The 24114-nt window shown below is 44.3% G+C and overlaps 1 protein-coding gene across 1 annotated transcript in view; it reads right to left on the bottom strand.

The window, feature by feature from the left end:
* Positions 1–629: 629 nt before the first annotated feature.
* The window catches only part of LOC149331610 (sodium/potassium/calcium exchanger 4-like), a 63637-nt gene continuing 40152 nt past the window's right edge, over positions 630–24114 (bottom strand). Inside the window, exons 10-17 of the mRNA XM_089556779.1 lie at positions 23637–23733; positions 23070–23161; positions 21351–21403; positions 18037–18206; positions 14504–14618; positions 9280–9392; positions 9134–9199; positions 630–6805 (exon numbers count right to left, since the gene is read on the bottom strand). Of these exons, the coding sequence (XP_089412905.1) occupies positions 6659–6805; positions 9134–9199; positions 9280–9392; positions 14504–14618; positions 18037–18206; positions 21351–21403; positions 23070–23161; positions 23637–23733 (853 nt within the window). The 3' untranslated portion in view covers positions 630–6658. The remainder of the gene's footprint in view (positions 6806–9133; positions 9200–9279; positions 9393–14503; positions 14619–18036; positions 18207–21350; positions 21404–23069; positions 23162–23636; positions 23734–24114) is intronic.

Raw genomic sequence — 24114 nt, 5'->3', positions numbered from 1 at the left:
AGAGTGCTAACATTAATTCATTGATTTTGACAGTGTCATTCTGGAGACGCGGGCTACTCGGTTGCCGCACTGCACCAGGAGTGGCAGGTGCACTCCTAGGAATCTGTGAATGTAAAGTAGAGAATGACCAATTCTGCATATATAGGCATTAGCTTATTGATGTTATCACGTCATACCCTCAACTACAGAGCTAATGCACCCAACTTGCATTAGGCCTGACCACACTAAACCGTCAGCCATTTTTTTTTGTCTGATTGGTTGAGAGATTCAGCATTTAATTTAATTTGCCGGAGCAGAGATGTCGCAAAAATGACGTCACATCACTGGCATTGTGTAGAGGTGTGAATGGTGGCGAAAACGGGGCTCCATTTGTCACTCTCAGCAGTGCAGTCGCTTTTTCATGCTGAAAAAAATGCTGGTAATGTTTCCGAAGGCTAACCTATCGGCCTGTATTGCACAAGACAAGTGCTAAATTCCCTGCTTGTTTGCTTGCTTATGTGCTGTGATTAGCAGTTGAGGTGCCTCCCCCTTTCTTCCCAGTCCACCAATGTGCACACTAATGTGTAAGCACTAATGTGCAAGCGCATTAGTGATGCGCGTTTCAAGGAAAACGGCAGTCTGAATTTTAAAGACAAAATTGTATGCTCTCCTTTTATTTCCCACAATTTGTACACTTCAAACAAGGAAAAAAAGCAAGACACATATGTTCCAAAAGTTTCTAGTACATCTGGCTTGTGGAACACGCCAACTACGGACACAACGCACCGCCGAGTAGTGCAAGATTTCTACATCACTTTTATGTCACCTTCTTTTCAATACTCACTTTCCTTCGGAAGCTGGGGAGTGTTCTTGAGGTGGGACGTCTGATGCAAGGAGATGGAATGCTCTACAAGTCAATGCCGTGATTGGTCAAATGCGACCTGCACACTTGGTAGGTCTTATTGAAATCATATTTGCCAATCAATCAAACAGTCAATGCTTTGGGAGGTGAATACAAACAGACAGCACCAAAGTGATGGAATGTATTGCGACGTAGGGATCGCGTTGCACCAGAATGGAAAGAACCTTTCGGCAAAGTAGCGGAAAACAGTGTCAGGTGGACTGCTTCCAAAAAACTAGCACCAGGCCAGGCAGGGCATTTGAAAAAAACAAGAGTTGTTTGGACACCTCAAGAACAGACTCAGGCCTCCGTGTTTCTAGACGCAACTTGAAAGACATCGCCACATACCATCATGCACTTTTGTCCCGAAGAACTCTATACTTGTCGACTAGTTTACTATCTGGCAGGCAGCATTTTATCTTGCTGTGAAAGCCCACATTTCTATCACTTTGTTGTGCAGAGTGTCTCACCACAAAGAGTTGCACCTGAATGCCACTAGTTGGGTTTGTGTAATGTTTAGTCAAAAAATTTGAGGCGAACGGAAATTTGTTTTCTCGTTCATTAACGAAAACCCAACCTTTGACACCCTGCGAAACTTTTATCTAATAAAAGTTGCTGTCAAGGTATATTGCAATATTTTTTAGACCTTTAATCCACCAAAGTGCAGAAGTTACACACTGTTACTAGGCAATAACATAACTTCACATTTAATGTGGATAAAAGAAATGATATAATTCACAAAACCAATTGCTTTTCTTTGCAGTAGCATGTGCTTTGCTGCTAGTGGAATGCAGTTTCGCTCGGCCTTCAAAAAAGGTTTGCAAAGGATCTGCAGTTCTGTGTGCAAAATGGTGCTGTATTCACTCACAGTTGCTGTCTGTTACATGCGCGACTTCATTCGCTTAGAGATATCAAAGACAATTTTACCTGCATCTTTGATCAATATTAACTTCAACTGCTTTGCCCAGGCATGCTCAGATAAAACGACAACCTTCTCCCCAACTAATGGCAGTCAAGAAGTTCTGGGAAGAAAAAAAGCAACAGCAGTGAAGTTTACGATCTTTGTGGTGAGACACTCGCATGTATTGTGTGCGGCCCCGATGCACCAGGGGACGTACATGTGAAAAGCTTTGCTTGCTTGGTTGCTCCGAGGTGGCAGAGCACAGAGGTTGAAGCATCTTGGCACTGTAAATGAAAGACTGGATCGTGTAATGGGAGGGAGTCCCCGCTACGGCCCCTACAATCCAGGGTACACACAACATTCACAAATGACTGAGCGTTTCCTCTTAGCGGATGGGACCAACCAAAGGAACGCGTTCAATGTGGTCCAAACATGGCTTGGTCAAAGGGCCACCACGTATGAAAAGCTTCCGGGCTGGACCACTTTTGTCATGCTCTTTCATTTCCTTCGCTTGAAAAATAACGTAAAAGCAAAGAAGAAGATAACTGCGTAAATACTGGCTTAAGTGCCGCACATCTTCCTTCTGCTGTTTTGTTGAAAACAACTCCAACCAGGAACTTTTTCCTGCTTTGACGTGGTCCAGTGTGTTCCCTTGTAAATATCGTCGAACTCCTTGATACAATGCGCGACTATGAGCAGCTCTAGTGAGAATGTCGTGATGTTCAGTAATTAACGAGCGCACTTTGAAAGCCCCCTTCTATCACTCACCCATGGCGTAGGGTTAACAGTCGGAAGGTAGTTACACTTTCATTATTCATTAACTAGAACACAGAGACTTTGCACAGACCATTCTATAAAGCACCAAAGAATTAGATCAACAGTGCCTAAGGTGACAAGGAGGGTTAAAGAGTTTTCAGCACAATTGTACCTTGCACTGGATTCAGAAATGTAACACACACTGCAGCAAAACTGGATATGAAGCTAGTTAACAGTGAAACAACTGGAATACACTCCACACTCCAACTTGACAATTGACTCCGGAGCCTTTGCACACTTCAAGGCAATTGTGAATACAGGTGATTAGTATTAATCATACATATGCGTTTTTCACCTGCCCGAATAGCAGGAAAAGATGACATTCCACATCTACAGGTCAGAAGCAATCCTGCTCATCCTTTTGTTTTTGAGCATGTTCTTAATTCAGTGACATGTGCTGAACTGTGTAAGAACAGTGTTACGATGCTGCCACTGTGGTTGCTATAACTGACACAATTTCCAAATTGTTTATGAATTTACTCGGATCACCTGACCTAGGTGCGATGGCTCGAAGAGTTTTAACAGTAACATCGTGGTATTCACAGAAACGGCAAACATCCCACAAGCAGAAACGTGAACCTTCACTCAGAAACGCACTTGCAAAGCTGCAGTTCAAGTACATGTAGGAACTCAAATCCACGCCACCACAACCATTACACACACGAGAGCACGAGGGAGGTGCTTGACACAAGGGCTACGTCTAGAAAGCGGAGAAACCTCAAGGACTAGCGCGCAGCTGCTTTCTTGCAGCAAGACAACCAGCATACAGTCATTTCAAATGCGTTATCCCTCGACCAAAGGTCATATAGAATGCGTAAGATGGACACGACTAGCACACGTGTACACTTGTATCGGAGAAACTCGACTGGTCGCACGACACGCAACACCAGTAAGGGGACTTTGTATATATTGCTTTCTGTGAGGGGCTTTGTGATCAGACACCCAGTAAAGCACGTGCTACTTACAGAGCCTGCGTGCTTTACGACACACTCTGATAGTCTCTACAATGATGATCGCAACTTTGCAGTCGCGCTTGATTGTGGGCATCCGCATTATACATATATTGACAGAGTCTAGACAATTGTGAAGGTTTTCAGTCAACGCTGAGTATAGCTGTTTAGAGAGGGTTGTTGAAGGGCTACGGAAGATTGTTTTCAGTCACGATTGTTGATAGTATGTGGGGGCGGTCAGGGCTGCAAGTTAAGAAAAGGTGGCTGATGTGATTGCTTTAACTATTACGTGACGGCATTAAAATTATTTTCATGCCTCAACTTGGACACAGCACCTGATCACTGTCTTCAAGACTTAATATTTTTCCTTACAACTGCCACTTCTTGAAATCAGGTTGTGGAATGTAGATTCTACTTTTGGTGCTGCTTAAATGTAAAGTAGAATTCATGATTGCCAACTTTACCTTGATTGTGCATGGCTCAGAAATTCAATCTTTGATTTGTTGTTCCAGTGAAGATAAAAATTTGATTGCACCAACACAATGCGAATTTTACTAAGCACCCTGATCGGGCATCCCGAAAATTTGCCCTTTTTGATATTCACAATAAAGAGAACTTAATTTCCTGTCATCTGAGCTGGATTGCAAGATCGATTGTTCTGCAGTTTACTTTTGCAACAATATTTGCACCTGTACTGTAAATGACTTACTTTTCATGAGGACCTGGTTTTTCGAAACATATGGTTACCAGTAACAATTTATGCAATTGCACAAATGAAGTTTGGGCGTTTAAGTGCTGTGCTTCCTTTGAGTCGGTCTAAATTCACTAAAGGATGTTTATAATCTTTTACTAACACATCTAAAATAATGTCAAAACACAAGATTTGACACTTAATCGATGGACTTGATTGACACGTTTATACAATACCTCTGCCAAGGTGCAACCTACTTTAATGGCATCTTCAGAAATCTTGAGATCTGCACATCGGAATAAACCATGCTTACTGCGTGGGATTTACTACTTAGCTCCTGAGCTCACACATGAAGGGCTTTCTGTCATTCCTTCATGCTCACTTAGACTTGTGGCATACCACTGAATAAAACTGCTCATTGTGAGTGTCTTGAATACACTGTGGCGAGGTCCCATGGCTCCGAAAGTCTTGTACACCTGACAGGGACAAATTCGTAGTCTTGCATATTATGCAACAGCTGCAATTATCTTGTTAAATCTGTAGTATCTGCTACATATTCTGAAATTTCAGTACGCTATCTTTTGCAAAAAACTGAGCTCATGAAAAGTAAGTTATTTACAGTAGGAGCTCCTTGCTGCTTAGTGTAACTTCAGTGGATGATTAGGCATGAAGCTTAAAACCTACTAGCTGTTAAAAATCCTTTTTCTTTTCTTTACAACTTCCTTGGTTAAGTAACATTTGAAAGACTGCTTTTTTTTTTTCCCACTCTGAGATTCCCCTGTGTTTCACTAAGTGATCATGAAGCGAGGAACAGCATTGATTCATCAGTTTGAACGAACATTCATCAACAAGAGCACAACATTTACCTTATCCACGCATACTCACAGCTCACAGTGACTCGGCAACAAAATGGAAAACCGAACAGTGACCACCCTAGAGTCTACGCTCACTGGGCCAAAAGTGTTAGCCGAAAAAAATGAACAACAATATATGAACATGGCTATGTATATAACACTCACATACCTATAGTGTCTGCTCACTCTCACACAGTCTAATGTATAGGGTTGCACTGTGCAAATGTGGTGAAAGTACCCTCTGGAAAAACACATGTCGAGGTGGAAAAATTCCCAGAGAGCATTGAAAGACTTTGTTACTTGCCAGAGCACAGAAACCTAATTTCAGCAAAGACATGTAGACATGGCACAAGCTTTGCAATTCTCGCTCACCGGACGTTTGTCTTACATTCAAACTCCCAACTGTCTCTTGTGACTGGTATCATTACTTGTATCATTCTACAGACCAGCGGTAATTCCTTTATAGTGTACAGATAATTCGGAAAGCTAGGTGCTTGATATTAATGCTTATATTTGCCAAGCAAGAAATATGTTTTTTGCAGCTACCCGAACCTAACGTCGCTTTGCAAGTGACTTTTCACGTCACCTTGCTGCAGCATACTGTACTGTTTTGAAGTTATGGCAGATAATGGATGAGGTCTGAATCAAGCACGAACCCAGCTGCATACCTTTCTTCAATTGATTGATTGTTCTCTAGATATCTTATTTGCAGAGTACTTCCTTCTTTACAACATCACTTAAAATGGCCAACGTTGAATAATATATGTTATATCTAAGCTTATAAAATTAAAAGCCTGCATCCTGTGACGTTTCAGTATATAGGAGGCTATGGATTTATAAGCAACACAAGCAAGGCATGCCAGTTACTGTATCCAACCATCATAGTTCGAAGCTGTGAATGGCTTTCAGTTTCGACTAGAAAAAAATGCCTTACATAGCCTCGAAGAATGGGGCTCTAAAATTCTTGGTGGACCCATGGAGTGGTTAAATTGCACCGTGGCAATGCCTGAGCGGCGTCAACATGTAAGTTAATTCTATGGTCATGAACGTGAACTAGTGGCCAAAAGCACAATCTAGCTCTTTGCTCAAACTGTCTCAACTTTCTGCAGGTAATGACTCTGCGAGTTTCATATAACCACCGCCCAATATCGCTGGTGCTGAAATGCTGAACTTTGATGAAAACGTTAAACGCTGTATCGCGTTCATAAAGCTGAAGTACAGAGCCCGGGAAATGTAAGTAGAGCGTGCATTAGGAAAACTTTGTTGTTGTTTTTTAGATGATCAAAACACCGTGAAGTTGGTGAGCAAAATGGAGAGCTTGAAGCAGCACGACTGCATGCTGGCGCTCGTCCCACATCTCCCTCTCATATCTTTCTGCCATAACTTCTATTCTCACGAATGCAGATGGCATACGAACATAAGTGAGCACCTGTGTTCACCTTGTCACTTTCATGTCGCCCTACGTCATGTTTGCAGGGAACCACTCCCCTAAGATAACACCTCTACACTAGATAGCCTGCACTGAATGCCTAGTGGAAACGCTACGAGGAGCCTCAAGCAGTGGGCTCATTCAGCGCACATGGGCGGATTAACGTAGCCCAACAGGTTGAATTCGACAGCGCTACAGAAGATGAGAAAGAAGACATAGACCACCAGTAGAAACAGGCCCAGCTTCTTGGTCAGTAGCCAGTGGCTCCTGTGGATTGCGTATATCTGGAACAATACACCAAGGCCACCATAACTATAAAGGTTGGCTATAAAATGTTGTACACATATAATAACTATAAAATGTTGTACACATATCAGTGAATGTATAGCTTCACCTTGTGAACACATATCTGGCACACAAGACAACAACTGCTGTGTAAATAAGTGTTCGGAACTTGGGCTGCTTTAATCGCGCACTATCCCGATGGGCAATGAACGTCCCCTGGACGTTCTGAGGACATCGTGAACGTCTGCAGGACATCCAAGAGAGCTTCAATACCCACTGGGATAGTAACAGCAACCTGTGGTTAACTGTATCCTAGACAATGTTAGTTAGTTAGTTATATTGATTTTAATGGCGCAAAAGCAACTGAGGCTATGATGCACCAAACACAAGGTAGGAGTTTTTGTTAAAAGTGAAGCTTTTTATGCTTAGAGTTTGTTTAAAACGCTGGCTTCCTTGAGAAACCTAAATATACAAGAGATGTCAACCAGTGCTCGATCACCTAAAAGTAACATGAGGTGTAAAGGGATGCTTTCCCTGTAAAATGTTGTAAAATATTTCTTTCTTAGTTCTTCTAGTTTGATACATGAGATTAAAATGTGGTTCACCGTGAGTTCAGCACCACACATGTCACAGAGAGGTTTGTTCTGTTTGGTTAGTAGAAAGCTGTGCGTGAGGTGGGTGTGTCCAATGCGGAGCCGACATAAAATAACTTCGGTAAAACGTTCTTGATGCCTACATGATTGCCATTCCCCTAAAATTGGCTTCACAGAATGTAGTTTGTTGTTTACGTGCTCTTGCCATGCAGCCTGCCACTTATATTTCTGAGTTTACTGTAGATAAACTTTAAGCAATCCCTGTACGGTATGTTCACTTGCTTTATTTGGCCATTCCGGGCTTGTGCAGCGCATACGTCTGCTTTCTCATTGCCCACAATTCCAACATGGCTAGGAACCCAGCAGAATTTAATGTTATGCTTTTGTTTTGTGATTTTAACTATGTTATGTATGATGTTTCCTATTATGGGTTCAGCAGCATTTCTGGAGTGCAGTGCTTTAAGCATACTCAGGGAGTCGGTGTAAATGATACTATTTTTGATGTTCTCTCTTACTATTTTTTCTACAGCTAAAAAGATAGCATAACACTCAGCAGTAAAAACTGATGCGCATTCTGGTAGTCGCATTATCTGTTTAGTATTTTCTTGGATTACTGCACTTCCAACGTGACTTTCTGTTTTTGAGCCATCGGTATAAAATTCAATGTAGGTGTCATACTTTTCTTGTAGTGCAAAGAATTCCTGTAATATGTACTCATTTGGCGTTTGCTTTTTACCTAAATGTGTCATTGCGAGGTCGCATACTGAAGGCAGGCTGTACCATGGTGGTAAATATTCATTCCTTTGTGCAATATTCGGTAGGGCATCTAGTACTGTTAGCTCTTCGCATTTATCTTCAAAGCGCAGTAGTAATGGCCTGATAGAATGTGGTTTGTTGATGAATAATCTTTTAGATGGGCACTTGGTGACAATTGCATGGCAGAGATGTTTCGGAAGAGAACGGATTTTTAAGACGTATGAGCATGTAAGGGCGATTCTTCGATCCTCAAGAGCGGCTTCATTAGTTTCAACGTAAAGGCTAACTACTGGTGATGTTCTGTATGCTCCAGATGATAGGCGCAAACCAAGATTATGAATGGGGTCTAATCTTTTCAAGTAGGATGCTCTTGCCGAACCATATACTATGCACCCACAGTCCAGCTTGGAGCGCACCAGAGAGCAATATATTTGTAAAAGGCTTGCTCTATCGGACCCCCACCGCTTCCGTGAGAGCACTTTTAAGATATTGAGGGCTTGAGAAGCTTTCTTTTTAAGGTTGTTGATGTGTGGTAGAAATGTGAGTTTCTTGTCGAAAGTTACGCCTAAAAATTTGTGTTCTTGTTTAATTGGTAGCGGAGTATGATTCAGGTACAGATTGGGATCGACCTGCAGGCCTCGTCGCAATGAAAAAAGAACAGCTACTGTTTTTTGAGGGGAAAATTTAAATCCATTTCTGTCTGCCCAAGAACCTAGTTTATTTAGTGCGATTTGTATTTGTCTCTCACAGGTTGATATGCTGGAGGACGTGCATGCTATTTGTAGGTCATCTACATAAACTGAATACATTATGGACTTGGGTATTGCTTTAACTAAGGAATTCATTTTTATTATGAACAGTGTCGTGCTTAGAATACACCCCTGGGGTACGCCGTTCTCTTGGGTGAAAGTCATGGAGAGAGTTGCTCCTAGGCGGACTTGGAATGTGCGGAATGTAGACAATGGGAGCAGAACTTACGGTAATGATGATGGTTAGAAACAGCAAGACGACTGACCACACCAGGCCCCCACTGTTGATGTAAGCCTACGGGAAGATTTTTGTGGAGGTTAAGCATTCAACAGCATGATCACATGTGAAAATGTCGTATGTGGTGGAAGACTCACGAGCGATCCAGGCTGGACCATCCCTGTCTGAATCAGCCATGGCAGTGCTAAACCTATCAGGATGTCAAAGACATTGCTTCCAATACTGTTTGCAATGGCCATGTCTCCTTGACCTGCAAAAAAAAGATTAAATCGCATGAAAAATAGCCTTAGAAAGGCAAATCCTTGATCACAAGTAACAAAAGGAGATGCTCATCTTCTAACACATCTAACAATGTGCTTTTGAGTGGGCATTGCTCGAAGAACATGAACATCACATGGCACATTGACGTGCAAGCAAATATGACATATGTACATGGGCGTCCGGAGGGGGGGGCAAGGGGGGGGGCGGCTGCACCCCCCTGGAAAATCACTCACTCGAACCATGAGTGATGGCCGCCCGCCAGGGGCGGTGGTGCGCTCAGTCAAAAGGGTAAAAGCAGCCCCGCATGGTCACATCTGCGAAATGCCGCGTCCGGGCGTGCGTCGTTACGCCGTTTTCAAACCACGCCATCGTTAGCTCTACTGAAGGGCGACCTGTTCCAGACATACAGCGGCACCGGCGAGCATGTGTTTCGAGCCGCCTTGAGATGGGTGTCTGTTTCTTTGATCTCTAGAGAGATAGGAGGCAGACAGTGCACGGGGCATCTTGTTTTCGCCTATCGTTACGCCGGTCACCGATGAATTCTTAAGGAGGGAAGGACAAATCAGCCGTGTCCACCCCCGCTTTGTCGGGCTGCTCAGGGGTAAGCGGGCGATGAGTTGGCGCCGCCGCCGCTCGCTGTCTCCTCCGATCCACGGGTAGCGCAGTTCGGTAGAAGCGCCGCTTTCAGAATCTCCGGCAAAGGGGATTAGCTGCTTTTGTTCACGGCGACGCAGTCTCCCGAGGCGCCCCCACACCAGCGTTCTTTGCGTCTTCTGCGAAAACCAGCGCCTTTGGTCAACGCAGCCCGATGGCGCCTGCCTGGCTCGCCTGTCAACTCTGGCTGGGCCTCAAATCACAACAGCGCCCATGTACTGTGCGATGTCAGTGCATGGTAAAGAGACCCAGGTGGTCGACATTATCCGGAACTCTGTACTACTCGGTCCCTGATAGCCTGAGTCGTTTTGGGGCTCTGAACCCCATAAAAACACAAAAACAAATTTTCCGACCGGAGTGGCGAGTGTCCCTTCCCCTCGGAAGTTGCGCGGCGTTCCTTTCACCCCCAAAGTGCGCATTCAGGGATACTGCGGCAAGTAAGCCCTTGCACGTGTGCGCGCCTCTGTGTTTGTGCTTGGGTGTTTTTAGTGGCCGGTTGTCAGCGAAGCTGAGAACAACCAAGACAGCGGACGAGAAAACGACGAGCGGCGAGCAGTGTGTGTGCGGTTGCTCGACTGTGCGGATGCGCAAGCAAGATGGAGCGAGGTGTATGAAGCTGCGAGCGTGCATTCATCTTGTAAATAAGTTTTCGTTGTATATATAGTCATCTTTTGTTTTCAACGTACGCGTTCAACAGTTTTTCCAATCAATGTGTATGATGAGTGTGCACCGAGAGCGTGCATTCATCTTGTAAATAAGTTTTCGTTGTATATATAGTCATCTTTTGTTTTCAACGTACGCGTTCAACAGTTTTTCCAATCAATGTGTATGATGAGTGTGCACCGAGAGCGTGTAATGAAGCACAGAAGTGAATTTATCACACGTGTAATTACGCAATTCGCCCAGAAAAATCCGAGGCGCATACAGTTGCTGTTCAAGGAAGACTGACTGAGTGACTGTAGTTGCGTGTTTGTGAACATACTGTGCTGTGTGCTGGTCATCAAACCGGGTGAGTCGAGAACCCGTATGCAGCAAGACTGAGCACTCTTCTCCACGAAGTAATATAGCATCTTTTTGCATTTTTTATTAATTTTAGTTGTTTCTTCGTTGATAAACTCCAATGTACCTCTCCTAGCCGCGCTTTAATTTGCTGTTTGTAATTTTTCTTTCATGTGTGCATTTTGTTTAATTTTTATTTATATATAAATAAATAAATTTACTCCGCAAATAGCGCCTTTTTGCTACGAACATACCCCCCCCCCCCCTCCCCCCCGGGGCACCAACGGGGCCCCCCCCTGCAAAAAATTCTGCGGACGCCCTTGCATATGTAAGTTAAAGGGACATTGAGCTTAAGTTGGCCTATAACTACAGGTTACCGCGTTCTGGTCGCAAAGAGACCACTCTTATGGAAAACGGAACTTTTATCAGCTAGAAAATATAAAAATATGAAACTATAGATGTCACCATCAATTTCCAGAGGCCACACTACACCGCTGTTCACAATTCAAAACGGTGGCAACCCATCCTTTTCGGTAAATACGCTACAAGCTTGAACTGACTAGGAAGATTTTTAAATCCAGTTTTCTCTATTAATAATTGTGCCTTTTGCTGCTGGACATCAACACAGCCAGAAAGAGACGAAGAATAAATTTTTATTGAGCACAATTATCAATGGAGTGGATCCTAGTGTAATATTGCTGCTCTGAACACATATTCAAATCACACTTACGGCTCATTCAATTCTATTCGAATCAACACTTAGTTGGAACTCTACATAGTTCAAACAAGTTTTCAGTTTGAATGACTATTGTTTTTAATTAAAATTTCATTTCGGCCCAGTACCTCCAAAGTACGTGCAGATCGAATCCTAAAATGATTACAAGAAATTTCCATTGCATACATATTCAAATCACATATTCAAATCACACTTACAGCTCATTCAATTCTATTCGAATCAACACTTAGTTGGAACTCTACATAGTTCAAACAAGTTTTCAGTTTGAATGACTATTGTTTTTAATTAGAATTTCATTTCGGCCCAGTACCTCCAAAGCACGTGCAGATCGAATCCTAAAATGGTTACAAGAAATTTCCATTGCATACCATGGGCTCCTATATATATATGCTCAGGTGAAAAAAAACACTGCTATTGGCATATGCATTTGGAAACATGAAATCTCCATTGAGAACGTTCCAGTGGAAACCAATTGGACATTCTGGTTGTATCCAATTAAAAACGCCCAATGGTTTTTTTTTGCCTGGGTGGTGAGCGACATATATGCTTTCAAAACTAAGCACAATACTTCTCCTCACTATCCTCTACCTTTCTCTTTCATTTCCGCCGGCGCGGCCGGCAACACTCTTTTGCTTCACTTTTTTTATTTTAAATAAACCACTACCACCACACGGACCAATCAACAGCTCCTCTCCATTCGTCTCCCTCCTGTCCATTACTTTTTTTGCACTGTTTTTTTTTTTTTTTACAGCGACAGCTGTTAGTCTCATCTCCCGAGATTGTGGCGTCAGTGTCCGTAAAAAGAGGATATGGAGAGAAGAGGAACACGGAGGGTAGAGCTAGGGAACCAGCTCATGCTGGCAGCCTAGCCGACCGAACGCCGAGCATTCCCTCCCTCAGGTACGATGGGAAAGTCGCGACGATCACAGATCCTCTGCTGCACAATCTTTGAGGTGTGCTCGAGACCGGAAGAAAAAGCAGCAAGCCCGTGAATATCGCACACTTTGTGCGTCAGGATGCGAAGCCACAAGGCGTCGGCGTCAATAAAATCCTGCAGAACGAGCCTCACCCCCAACATAGAGGATGCAGTGTGAAGACCTTGAGGGCTGTGTGACACCGAAAATGAGGCAAGGCAATTTCAGCGTCAGGACCCAAAGCTCAATGCCCAAAGCGTGCTTCCCAAACCGAAGCAAGGAAGCGTGGGAGAAAGAGAAATATGCAGGCGTTTCTGACTTCCGACATCACTAAATTTCGCTCGTGCACAAGTTACGTTGCCGCATTCGTTGCATGAATTTTTAGCTTCTAACACTTTTATTCTAGAACTGAAACCGAAATCGAGCATCCTTCACATTCACCTGGCCAATCCCATCCAATCCAGTCAGCAACATTTGGTGCGTGAAAGTTTGTCTTGCTTGTTTACATCCGACGACGGTCCTGTCTAAAGTTTGTCCAAGGGCAGAGAGAGAAAGAAAAAAGGTGTCCGCTCGTCCCAGTTTCATTTCGTCAGTCGGTGACATCGCGACGCAGTGACAATGCAGAGAGAGACGCAGCTCGGAGGCGCCGAGGCAGCGCAGAAACCAGCGGAAACTGCTCCCAAAACTCCGAAAGGTGTGTGTGGTCGTGCTCGAAATTGTCCTCCAGGTTAAGGTTGAAATTTGTGTACTTTTTTCTGCCAACGGTTGTTTCTCTGGGAGTGGCCAGCCTCGCCGGAGATCGGACGTTAGGCTGCGAGGCGTGACGCTGAAAAGGCGCCCGCGGGCTTGACGTGACCTCGCCACGGTATCGCAAAAGCGGCGGCGTATGCCAATGCTGTCGCCGCGGCAGACTTGATCGATCGAGGTCGCCGCGCTTTTGATTATCTGCTTCCCTCGTCGAAATATGTCTCTAACCCCGCCGCCGTTTAAATCGCTACCGCGCTTTGCACGCGTTCGGAAGAAAGAGCGCGATTATGAAAGCTGCTTCTAGCAGTTCACTTCTAAAGCAACAAATGCAGCTTTGTTTTTTTATTTCACTCTCACTCAGCTAATTTCACAAACGGAATGTCTGAAATCCGTGAAGCACGCCGGATCGTGTCCAAAATGTACACGCTACCTCGTGCGTCAAGCGGTTTTTTTGCACAAGTTGGATCAGACAGTCAGAAATCGAAACGCTGGGCCGCTGTGATCGCAGTGTTGTCTGCTATTGGATTCGAGAGTAAATTCATGTCCAAGTCGGCGCTTTCGAAAGACAGTTCGATAATCGCGGTTGCAGTGATTGATGCAGTACGTATTGCACATATCACTGAGTACTATTTTAATCACGGCAAGCGCGTGACCTTGCGCTCCCTTGTTCCGGCTAATTCCTCGTGGCCCCGTTAGAATGCGCTGATACCACGCTGAACCACGTGATCCCGTGTTCCCTCTAACCATGACTGGGATAGTAGTACCAGTGACATTACTGGACGATTGCATAGACATTGCTGGGGAATTTTCACGTTACACCCACGGTTGGTGTAACGTACACCCCTACTAGTCTGTCAAAAGTATACGGCCCAAAGGGGTTTGCTTGTGAGGCCTGCTGTATACCTCATTATGCATCCTCAGCGACCGTAGTCTCATCCCAAGCTTTGGACTGCAAGATATGCTAGGGAGCCGTACTAAACAGCTTAGAAGCGAACCCCTTGGGCTGTATACTTTTGATGGGGGCTGTACGTGTTTCGTGACTGCACGTACCTTGTCGGGAGACGAGTAGGCTGGCGTAGGCGTCTGGTATGCTGGTGCCTGCCGCCAGGAACGTGATTCCCATTATCGTGTCGGGTATCCCCATCGTGTAGCCAATCAGCGTCACCTGCACGGATATGCGCCTGGCCATGAGTCAGCACTCTGCCAGGCTAGGAAATAAACTATAGCATCTTGTTCTAATTAATTTCAATTTGCGCAGGTGATGCTAATCGCATGCAGTTTGACAAAAGAAAAAAATAAGAGGCACTTCAGTTCCAGCAGCAACATTAGGCACTTAAATTATTGGAAACAATCATCATGAGTGAATCAGCTGAAAATTACATCAAAGCTTGTTCATTTTTTGCTGCCGTGCTTAGTTCTGCACTAGTCTTGCAAAGGTTCAATGTTCGCGAACTTTCCACCACTTGCGTGGTCTATACAAATGACCAGTGTTCATCCCGTGTAGGTAGACATCACAGGACTGCATTGAACACCAAGAGTGACAAGTTACAGAGCTCTGCAAGTTTACTTTTTATAAGTGGCTCCTTTAAGCAACTAAGCAAACAAGAGAACGGGAATGAGGGGCTCGTTATACATATGAGAGAAGCCAACAGCCACAGAAACCAAGGGACACAGGGGATTTTTAATTAATTAATTTATTTATTTTGTGCTGTTGTTCGATTTAGAATATTACTGAATATGTTATCGCTTAAAGCTAATTGATTAGAAAAGCAGAAGAAAAAACAACCACATGCCGCCGGTGGGATCCGAACCCACGACCTCTGAATTACGCGTCCGGTGCTCTACCGCTGAGCTACGGCGACGGCTGTCAATTCTTCTGCTTTCGGGGGTATTTATGTTTACAAATAACCTAACCTTTAGAGTGTTCACCAGCGCCACCCACGCTCTTAAAGGGGCTGCGAAACACTGCCTGGGGGAATACCGGCTATACTTCAGGTGGGTTCTTTATGTCACACAGATGCTGACTTAAAAAGAATTACAGGAATCGATGCACAGGAACGGGAGTTATTCAGTGAAGAAATTTCAAAATACAAGCAAACAAAACGATGCCCTCAACTCGATTTTAGCGGGGCTTCCCACTCCTATTTCGCTCTCCCTATGATGGCACCTGGCGCAACCAATCAAAACAGCCAGCCAGAGCACGTCGCGGAAGTTTGCACTCCATGGTTGCCTGCTCTCTGTAACTCGTTCTTGCCGAGACTGGCAGCGTTGTTTCCATGCCAGAGCGCCCCTGGTGGTGTATTTTTATTTTACTTGCTTTGCAGGGCTTTTGAAAACTTTAAAAGGGCGCAAACACACACGACCACAAAGTACAAGAGACGAGACACAAGCGCCGACTGTCAACTGATTTTTATTGGAGCAAGGGAACACCTTATATACACAGCAGCATACACAAGATAAGAAGTTGCAGAACGCACGTGCAAGCAAGAGACACAGCGGAAAAAAAAAAAAAAAAAGATACGAAAAACCAAGCAAGGCGCTCAAGGGGTGAACAGATTAGTCGCATCTAAAAAACAGGCCTCAGCGTTTAAGAGAGATATCGAAGGCTTGCTAATGCAACTGTTGCCATATTTCATGATATGAAAGGCTTCCAAGCTGAGACGTGCCGTCTTATCAATGCTTTTGCCGAGAATCTTCGTCTCATGAAATCGGGCCATGCAACCACTGCAATTACTAATATGCGCAACTAAATGTGCGTACTTGTCTTTAAAATTCTTAACATTTCTTGAATGGTCCCCTAAACGATCATTGATGCAACGGCCGGTTTGGCCGACATACACCTTCCCGCACGTCAAGGGAATAGCGTAGACCACTCCCGTGGAACATGTCGCAAACCGATGCTTGTGATTAATTTGGCACCCACTATATAGCTCGGCGCATTCCAAGACTGTGAAGAGAGGGATAGCTTTGCAATGCATGGAATCTGCTCTCAGGAGGTCGTGCCCGCATCGAATGCAAAATAGCTTCCTCAATCAGATAAGCCGACTTTTAGCGGCAGGGTTCCCCTCTTCGATCTTGATTGCTGTTTGTGAGACCCTCCTCCAGAAGTTGAAGCATGGAACAGGAATGACCGGTTGTAATCGGGAAAAGGCCGAAAAACCTTTGGTTGTGCCGTACCTACACAAGACCACTCACAACCTAAAAAAAAGTGGCCAACAGGCACGGTGTGCCGGTTGTGTTTTCGGCACCCAGTAAGCTGGGAGGGCTATGCCCCCTCATCTGTGGCCCGAAAAAGAGTGGGTGCCAAATTAATCACAAGCATCGGTTTGCGACATGTTCCACGGGAGTGGTCTACGCTATTCCCTTGACGTGCGGGAAGGTGTATGTCGGCCAAACCGGCCGTTGCATCAATGATCGTTTAGGGGACCATTCAAGAAATGTTAAGAATTTTAAAGACAAGTACGCACATTTAGTTGCGCATATTAGTAATTGCAGTAGTTGCATGGCCCGATTTCATGAGACGAAGATTCTCGGCAAAAGCATTGATAAGACGGCACGTCTCAGCTTGGAAGCCTTTCATATCATGAAATATGGCAACAGTTGCATTAGCAAGCCTTCGATATCTCTCTTAAACGCTGAGGCCTGTTTTTTAGATGCGACTAATCTGTTCACCCCTTGAGCGCCTTGCTTGGTTTTTCGTATCTTTTTTTTTTTTTTTTTTCCGCTGTGTCTCTTGCTTGCACGTGCGTTCTGCAACTTCTTATCTTGTGTATGCTGCTGTGTATATAAGGTGTTCCCTTGCTCCAATAAAAATCAGTTGACAGTCGGCGCTTGTGTCTCGTCTCTTGTACTTTGTGGTCGTGTGTGTTTGCGCCCTTTTAAAGTTTTCAAATATGAACCAACTTGCCCAAAAAGAAGTGTTAATGAAATTGCAGGGCTTTTATCTAAGACAAACAAATTGTTTTTGTTGATCTAATATAAAACGCAGACAGGTGACAAAATGTGCCTCTATTAATTCACACAATTTGCAGTATATTTACTGTTTGTCCGGTCATCAAGCTCGCGCCAGGTGATGTCATATCCGCTGCTAAAAACCTGCCACTGTGTGGCGACACCATCAGAGCCATGAAGTTGTTTTTGGGAGGACATTAAAATATTAAAAAACGGAATGTACGCGGTATTACCGACGCTAATAGCACCATTATAACTCACTGTATGCAATCAACAGGCAAAACAGTTAACTAAGATTGTGTTTCTGGGCCCCTTTAAGCGGCGGACGTAGCACGTCCTGAGTTACCGCTGATGTGACATAGAATGTCATCGAACGGCGAGAGTGGAAGCTGTGTGAGAACCTTATGCTTCCTATGGCGTCAAGGCTGCCAGAATCGAGGCCCTCGCTAAGCAATTAAGCAAACAAGAGAAGGGGAATGAGGGGCTCGTTATACATGACGCCAGTTTGGAAGTGCTCTCAACACGAGTCGCAGTGGTCCTGTGACCATCTCAGCCCTGGACAGGGAACTCCTTGACAGTAGCAAGACGTAAGAGAGACTGGGGAGAGGTAAACAAGATGCTGCCACACGCACCATCCAGACCATGACGTAGGAGAAGGCGGCCGTCCAGAAGATAGACATGAAGAAGCTGAGGAGGAAGAGCCGCTTGCCGGTCGCGGTCCGGCAGTCGGGCACTGTGTAGTGCAGGGTGGCCAGCAGGGGCGCCTGCACCATCCACTTGAGCACCACCAACGGGCCCTCCTCTGCGGTGGAGGAGCGGAAGAACAGTCTGTTGAGGGATGTATCTGACTGCCGTGCCAGCTTTTGGCAGAGACAGAGAGATATTGTGAAAGTTGAGCGTAGAGCAATCGGGAAAAACTAAGAGGACATTCGTTGATGCTTGGGGCATCACTGGTAGTGGCTAGTGCTCTGGGCTAGTGCATTTACAAATGTCTCGTCTCTGCCCTATGGGCATTGAAACTCCCTTGGACGTCCTACGGACGTTCAGGATGTCCGCAGGACGTCCAAGAGAGGTTCAGTGCCCATTGGGTGGCCAGACCATTTACTCCATAGAGTTTCTTACTATTACCTAGAGGGAAAGCTGGCGGCGCTGCACTTCAGCCACCATGGACGCCCAAGGCATCATGGGGCGGTGAGCTACTTGTTGCGGAACAGTCGTAGTTTTTTGGGAACACGGAGTGGCACTACTAAGACGTTTCATTCCGAAAACTCTGTTCGTGTGTGCGCAGACGACTTTCCCGCGAACGCAGTGTGCAAAACCCATAGTAGTGAAAACACGACGACACACGACGCCAATAAAAGGTTTCACTTTTCCGAAATGCCATTAAAAAACGTCTTATAGTATTTAAGCAACAACATCTTTTTTGAAAACATATTTGCTTTTAAAAGTGCGCCTGTTAATTACGAAATATTAGTTTTTATAGTGTTCATTACTAGGCCAATAGGAGAGCGAGTCGTCTCTTATTTTGGGCAAACTTTGCACCTAAATGCTTTTCTGCTCGTTTGTTGCAATCATTAGACAAGATTTTCAAAGTCAGGACGTTTGTAGTTATCAAACAGCTTTATATTTCTATTATTTTTTGGCCAAAAGTTGCAGTTCCGCAACAAGTAGCTCACCGACCCATGATGCTTTGAGCGCCCATGGTGGCTGAAGTGGTCTCGAGGGGTCGCCATGCAAACTCCCATAGACGGGCTGCCATCTTTCCCTCTTGGTAATAGTAAGAAACTCTATGGTTTACTCAGATGCTTCCTCTGCCACTGCCCTCTGATTCTAACAGTATGGCAGAAACAGGAGTTTTTGTGCACTAGCAATAGAGCTTTCACTCAGCAGCTAGCCATTGTCTGTGAGGTTCCTCTGTGTGCCCACCACGTTGTGGGCAACCTCCCCTAGGTGGCAGGCAGTCCACCTAGGCCACATGACCTTGGGATGTCATCGCAACCAGCCCTCCGAATAGTGAGAAAACTATCCATCGTGGGAGGTGGCAGTTCAATTAATGATTAGTCTCAAGGGGTTGCTCGGGGTGACCAACTTGGGCCTCACAAGCCCCATAGATGGCAGCACCTGCCATCGCAAGGCAATGGTGCATTGCTTAAAGGGACACTGAGGAGAAATTGAAGTTGGCTTGTATCGACAGAATACCAGCTCCTGATTACAAAAACGCCACTCATACTGACAACAAAGCTCTTGTAACGTAGAAAAGAGCAAGAACCAAAATACAGGTATCGCCGCCACAGGCCAAACTCGCAAGTACAAGCGTGATGATGTCATAGGACAAAGCAGTGTTGCTAGAACCAAAGGTTCTAGCAACTCTAGGACCCGAGAAGCCACAAATCACTGAGGCGCAGCCAATGCATGCGCAAATCTCCTTGACGTCGCCAGATGGCGCCACGTGCCCGGCAGCTACTCACGCGCCTGAAGCATCGGGACCAATCAGCGTCTGCTCACCGGCATTAGGCGAGCTCCCGGTATTCCGCTAGCGGTAACAATTAAGATACACGGTATGCTAAAGGTGTCTATTTGCGAGAACTTCGTTGACGACTTCGAGAACGAGATCCATCGTAACGCTGGCAAAACGCCAGTGCAAACGTAAGCTAAGCGACTGTAGCGACAGCCGCAATAGCCAATAGATGCCTTCAACGTGCGGCCGGCGGTAGCTTTCTTTTCGGCTGCTGCTAGTCCGCACTGCTGGCGGCCAGAAATCACGGAGTCTGCGTTACGTCATGTTCACGTCATGTTTCACGTCACTTAGTCCTGTGTCGTCATAGGAGAATCCCAAGTTTGAATTAGAGCTGCGGGAAAAACTTTTTCAACTTCGAATCTAAATTTCTTAGAAATAAACGCATCTTTCGCTGCCGGCCAAGTGGCAACAAAGCCATGACATGCCGAACTATCGGATTTTGCTATAAAAAAAATATTAATAGTGCTTTTCTCACTGTCCCTTTAACTGCTGAACCAGGAGGGGTATGAGGACCACTCCCAGTGATCTATGATTATAGAAATCCAATTAAAACAAATAATGAAGTTAAACTAAGCACAACTAGTGCGAACGCACCTATGTTGAATTTGGCCAAACCGAGGTAAATTGTCCGTCATTTTTTTTTTAAATCTTTTTTTAATACAGACTTGCATTTGTTATGGCACACAAATATTGTAGTGTGTAGCTTACTGATCTTCGCAGACATTGATACATCAAGGAACAGTCGATTCGCAAGTATGTTGGGTATGCATGATTGTGGTACAGTTCGAAGTTTATTTTTGTACTTAAAACCATTAAAAACTTCCCAAAATGCATGGTCGTCTAGCGCAGTTTTGTTTGAATTCTCCATCTATTACCCACTTTAATACACCAGAGGCTATGAGTAGGTCAGTTCTCGGTGCTTGATTTATTTTTCTTCATAAGATTCATCACTGGTACTGCACTTGTATTGGTTACTAACGCAACTTCCTAACTCAAGATCAGTTTTCACTTATGTACAAACTAGCTAGAGATGGGTATGTCCAGGTGCTAGTGTGTCAGTTTTCTTTTTTAAGAATATAGGTTGGTGATTGATTAAGATAAGAATTTTATGTGATACACTTGCTTTGAATTTGCCTCTAAGTGAAATTGAATTCACATCACTGATCTCGGTGTTTGCAAGACTCAGATGTTGGGGATTACAGCATTGCAACAGGCCTATAATTTTTGTCTATAGCCAACTTTTGAGAAAAGCAAAGATTGTATAGCAGTAACTTCGGTCTACTATTACAAAGGCACACGTCAAAGGACAGTACAGTTGCATGGTAAAGTATATTTGTAAATAGTGCACAGTACAACCAGTAGAAATTCTGGCAATTTTTGGTTAACAAACATCATGCAAGTTAGCACTGTTTAGAGGAGTCAGCTTACTTATTGAGGGAATTCTTTTCCAGTCAGCCTCTGTAGAGAGGGCAACGTCGACACTGAAATGTGGAATGTATAGTAAAATCAACATCTCTGCAAAGCAATCGTGAAGTTCTTAAACATTGCGTAAAGAGGCCTTGGAATACATTTGCTACTACTCTTCTGTGTTTTCCAACTCCATTCAATTTTTTTTTTGTAGTAAAAATTGATTGCACAGCTCTTTCTGGGTATATCGATGTTTCTGCAGCTGCAAAGTATGCATTTTAATGCGAAGGCGTTAAATGGCGCATTCACGGGGAAGCCCGGCATTCATCCGAAAAGTGACGTTACAAAACTCACAATTGATCGAAACGATGTGACGTCATCAGAGGAGGGAAAACACGAAATGTTAACCAGTAATAGTCGGTGCCAGTACTTACAAGTGCACCTACTACAAAGGAATAGAATAGAATTAGAATATGATTGGAGTGGAATTGCGATGCTTTCACATTACTTGCGCTTTGTAAGTTCCTTATGTGCCTGCCCCTGGTAATTTTATTGCTCAGAAAATTGTTTTTGAAACTTTGAACTTGGTTTTTGAACTCGGTTCAAAGTTGTCTCGTCTATACCGAAACGGACTGTGATTACCGTTTTCAAGTGAATGCTGTTGTAGCCTAGCCTTTGTAATCCGTGGCTAAAAAACTTGTGTCAACGCATCGCAGTTATTGGTGAATGATGGCAAAGCTTATGTTTCATTTATTGGCCTTTTTTGCTTATAAAAGCTCCGCTTTCAGTGAAAGTAATGATTTCGTATGCATTGTATGCATTTCTGAGCTTTAGCAGCAGTGTTTGATAGTGGTGCGCGAACAGTACTTTTTCGAAGCCAAATCAAATGCGAATAGGCTAGCTTTGCTGCTGAATCGAATGCGAATAGTGTAGCTAAAAACCGAATGAACAATTGTGAAATCATTATCTGTGTGGGCAAATATTTTTAGAAAACGGATATTATGCGAAACAGCAGAACACTAGTGGTGGCACTGTATGTCACAGAGTTAAAGCTATGACTACCGAAAGACTCCACACTGATCTTCACTAAGCGACACCCATCAAGAAGTCTCTGCATTAACTCTATGACCGTTATGTCATATTCATAAGAAAATTACGTTTTCCTGCTGATGATGGCAGTGAACAATTTAACTAGTGCTAAACCTCAGTTCATGAGAAGGACGAAAGTTTGAGCCATAGCCTCTAATATTGAGCTTGAAGGCAGGGCTTGCTAAACCTGGCTAAACCCTCTTGCGTTGCACAATCTTGAAGGCAGCATGTATGGCAATTATGAATGCCACCACATGAATGTATCGCACCTTCGCACTGAACCGTCATTCCTGCAGAGACAGATCATGACAGTACACGTATGCTGTGCAGCGTCGGAGTGGGTCCCGTTTTTAAAACAGTTGCTGAAAAATACCACATCATGCCCTATTCGAACTTCATGCCAATTTTTTGAGAACGGATTCGATTCATTTCCAACAGTTTTTAACGTGCACTATTTGATTCCGTTCAGTATATCGAATAGAAGGATATTTGAGTTGCAGTTCAAAAATTTTAAATATTCGCACGCCCCTAATGTTTTGGGATAAAGAAAAATATCAGTTTTGATAAGAGGTGTTTCAAGGCCTCCTTAAATGATGCTTCAAACAGCTGTGCAGTGTAATCGTTTCGATATTTGCAGCACGTGTGCCAAACCTGGAACTCTTGCCTCGGCGGACCATGTCATTGGGGTCGAGGGAGGTCTGGGAAGGTAAGTGCTGGATTTCCCCACGCCGGATGCGCTTGTGCTGCAAGCAGAACAAGACACAGACTGTGTTAGCATGTGGCTTCTTGTAGACAAGTCTATGGACTGTGTGATTGTGAAAACAATTAAATTGACAGTGGCCTGCAAAAAAATGCACGAGTCAACACTTAATGTGGCCTTAGTGCTTGAGACAAGTGTATATTTGTCACCATATACGTTGAAACTACGTAGTGTTTGGATTTAAAAATAAAGTTACAGCTGATTTGTCTATTGAGTTGTTCGATTTTCTTTCTTTTGCCTAACGGACACGAAATTGCTGTGCCTTGTGAAAGGGCAGGCAGTGTGTTTTCCATACCAGTCAAACACACTGAGCACCGTTGCTTTCATGGGTCGGAGAACCGGACATATTTATAGACCAGATAGGAAAGTCACTCGATCGTTTGTGCATAACACAAGAGAAACCATGAAGTCGCTTTAACAAACACTTTCCAAACGGTGTTTAGAGTGACTCGTCTCACCTCGTGGGTGATCCTTTTTGCTGCCGCCCAGAAACGGGTCTTTGGCCGGAAGTAGCGTGTCATGAGCATTCGTAGGGCTGCTTCGTACAGAGTCGGCCTGGTGGAAGAAAAAAAGTTGAGTCAAGTGTTGGGTCCACATAGTAGATACACATGTAAAAGGGCACACTCCTTCCTTGCTGGCTAAACCATTGGCATGTGAGTGCAGAAGTAGCATATTCTTATTACGTTGTACATTGGAAGCAAACAACATTAATGACCGATGTTTGCATTTGTTTTTTGGCAACTTAATTGCATTGGTAAATTGTAAGGAACTCCGGGTGCTTAAAATTATTTTTGGACCCTCCTCCGCAGTATGCCTCGTCATCTGTGGTGTCGCTTTTGCACGTAAAAATTTATAGATAGATTAATCAATAACTCAGTGGCAGTAGCAAAGGCAGTATGCAGATACAATCGTGCCTCGTTAATATGGACACTTTTG

This window comes from Amblyomma mixtum, chromosome 8 (genome assembly GCF_055824585.1).
Source record: "Amblyomma mixtum isolate Tamu chromosome 8, ASM5582458v1, whole genome shotgun sequence".
NCBI lineage: Eukaryota > Metazoa > Arthropoda > Arachnida > Ixodida > Ixodidae > Amblyomma > Amblyomma mixtum.
This window is presented reverse-complemented; position numbering and strand designations above follow the sequence as displayed.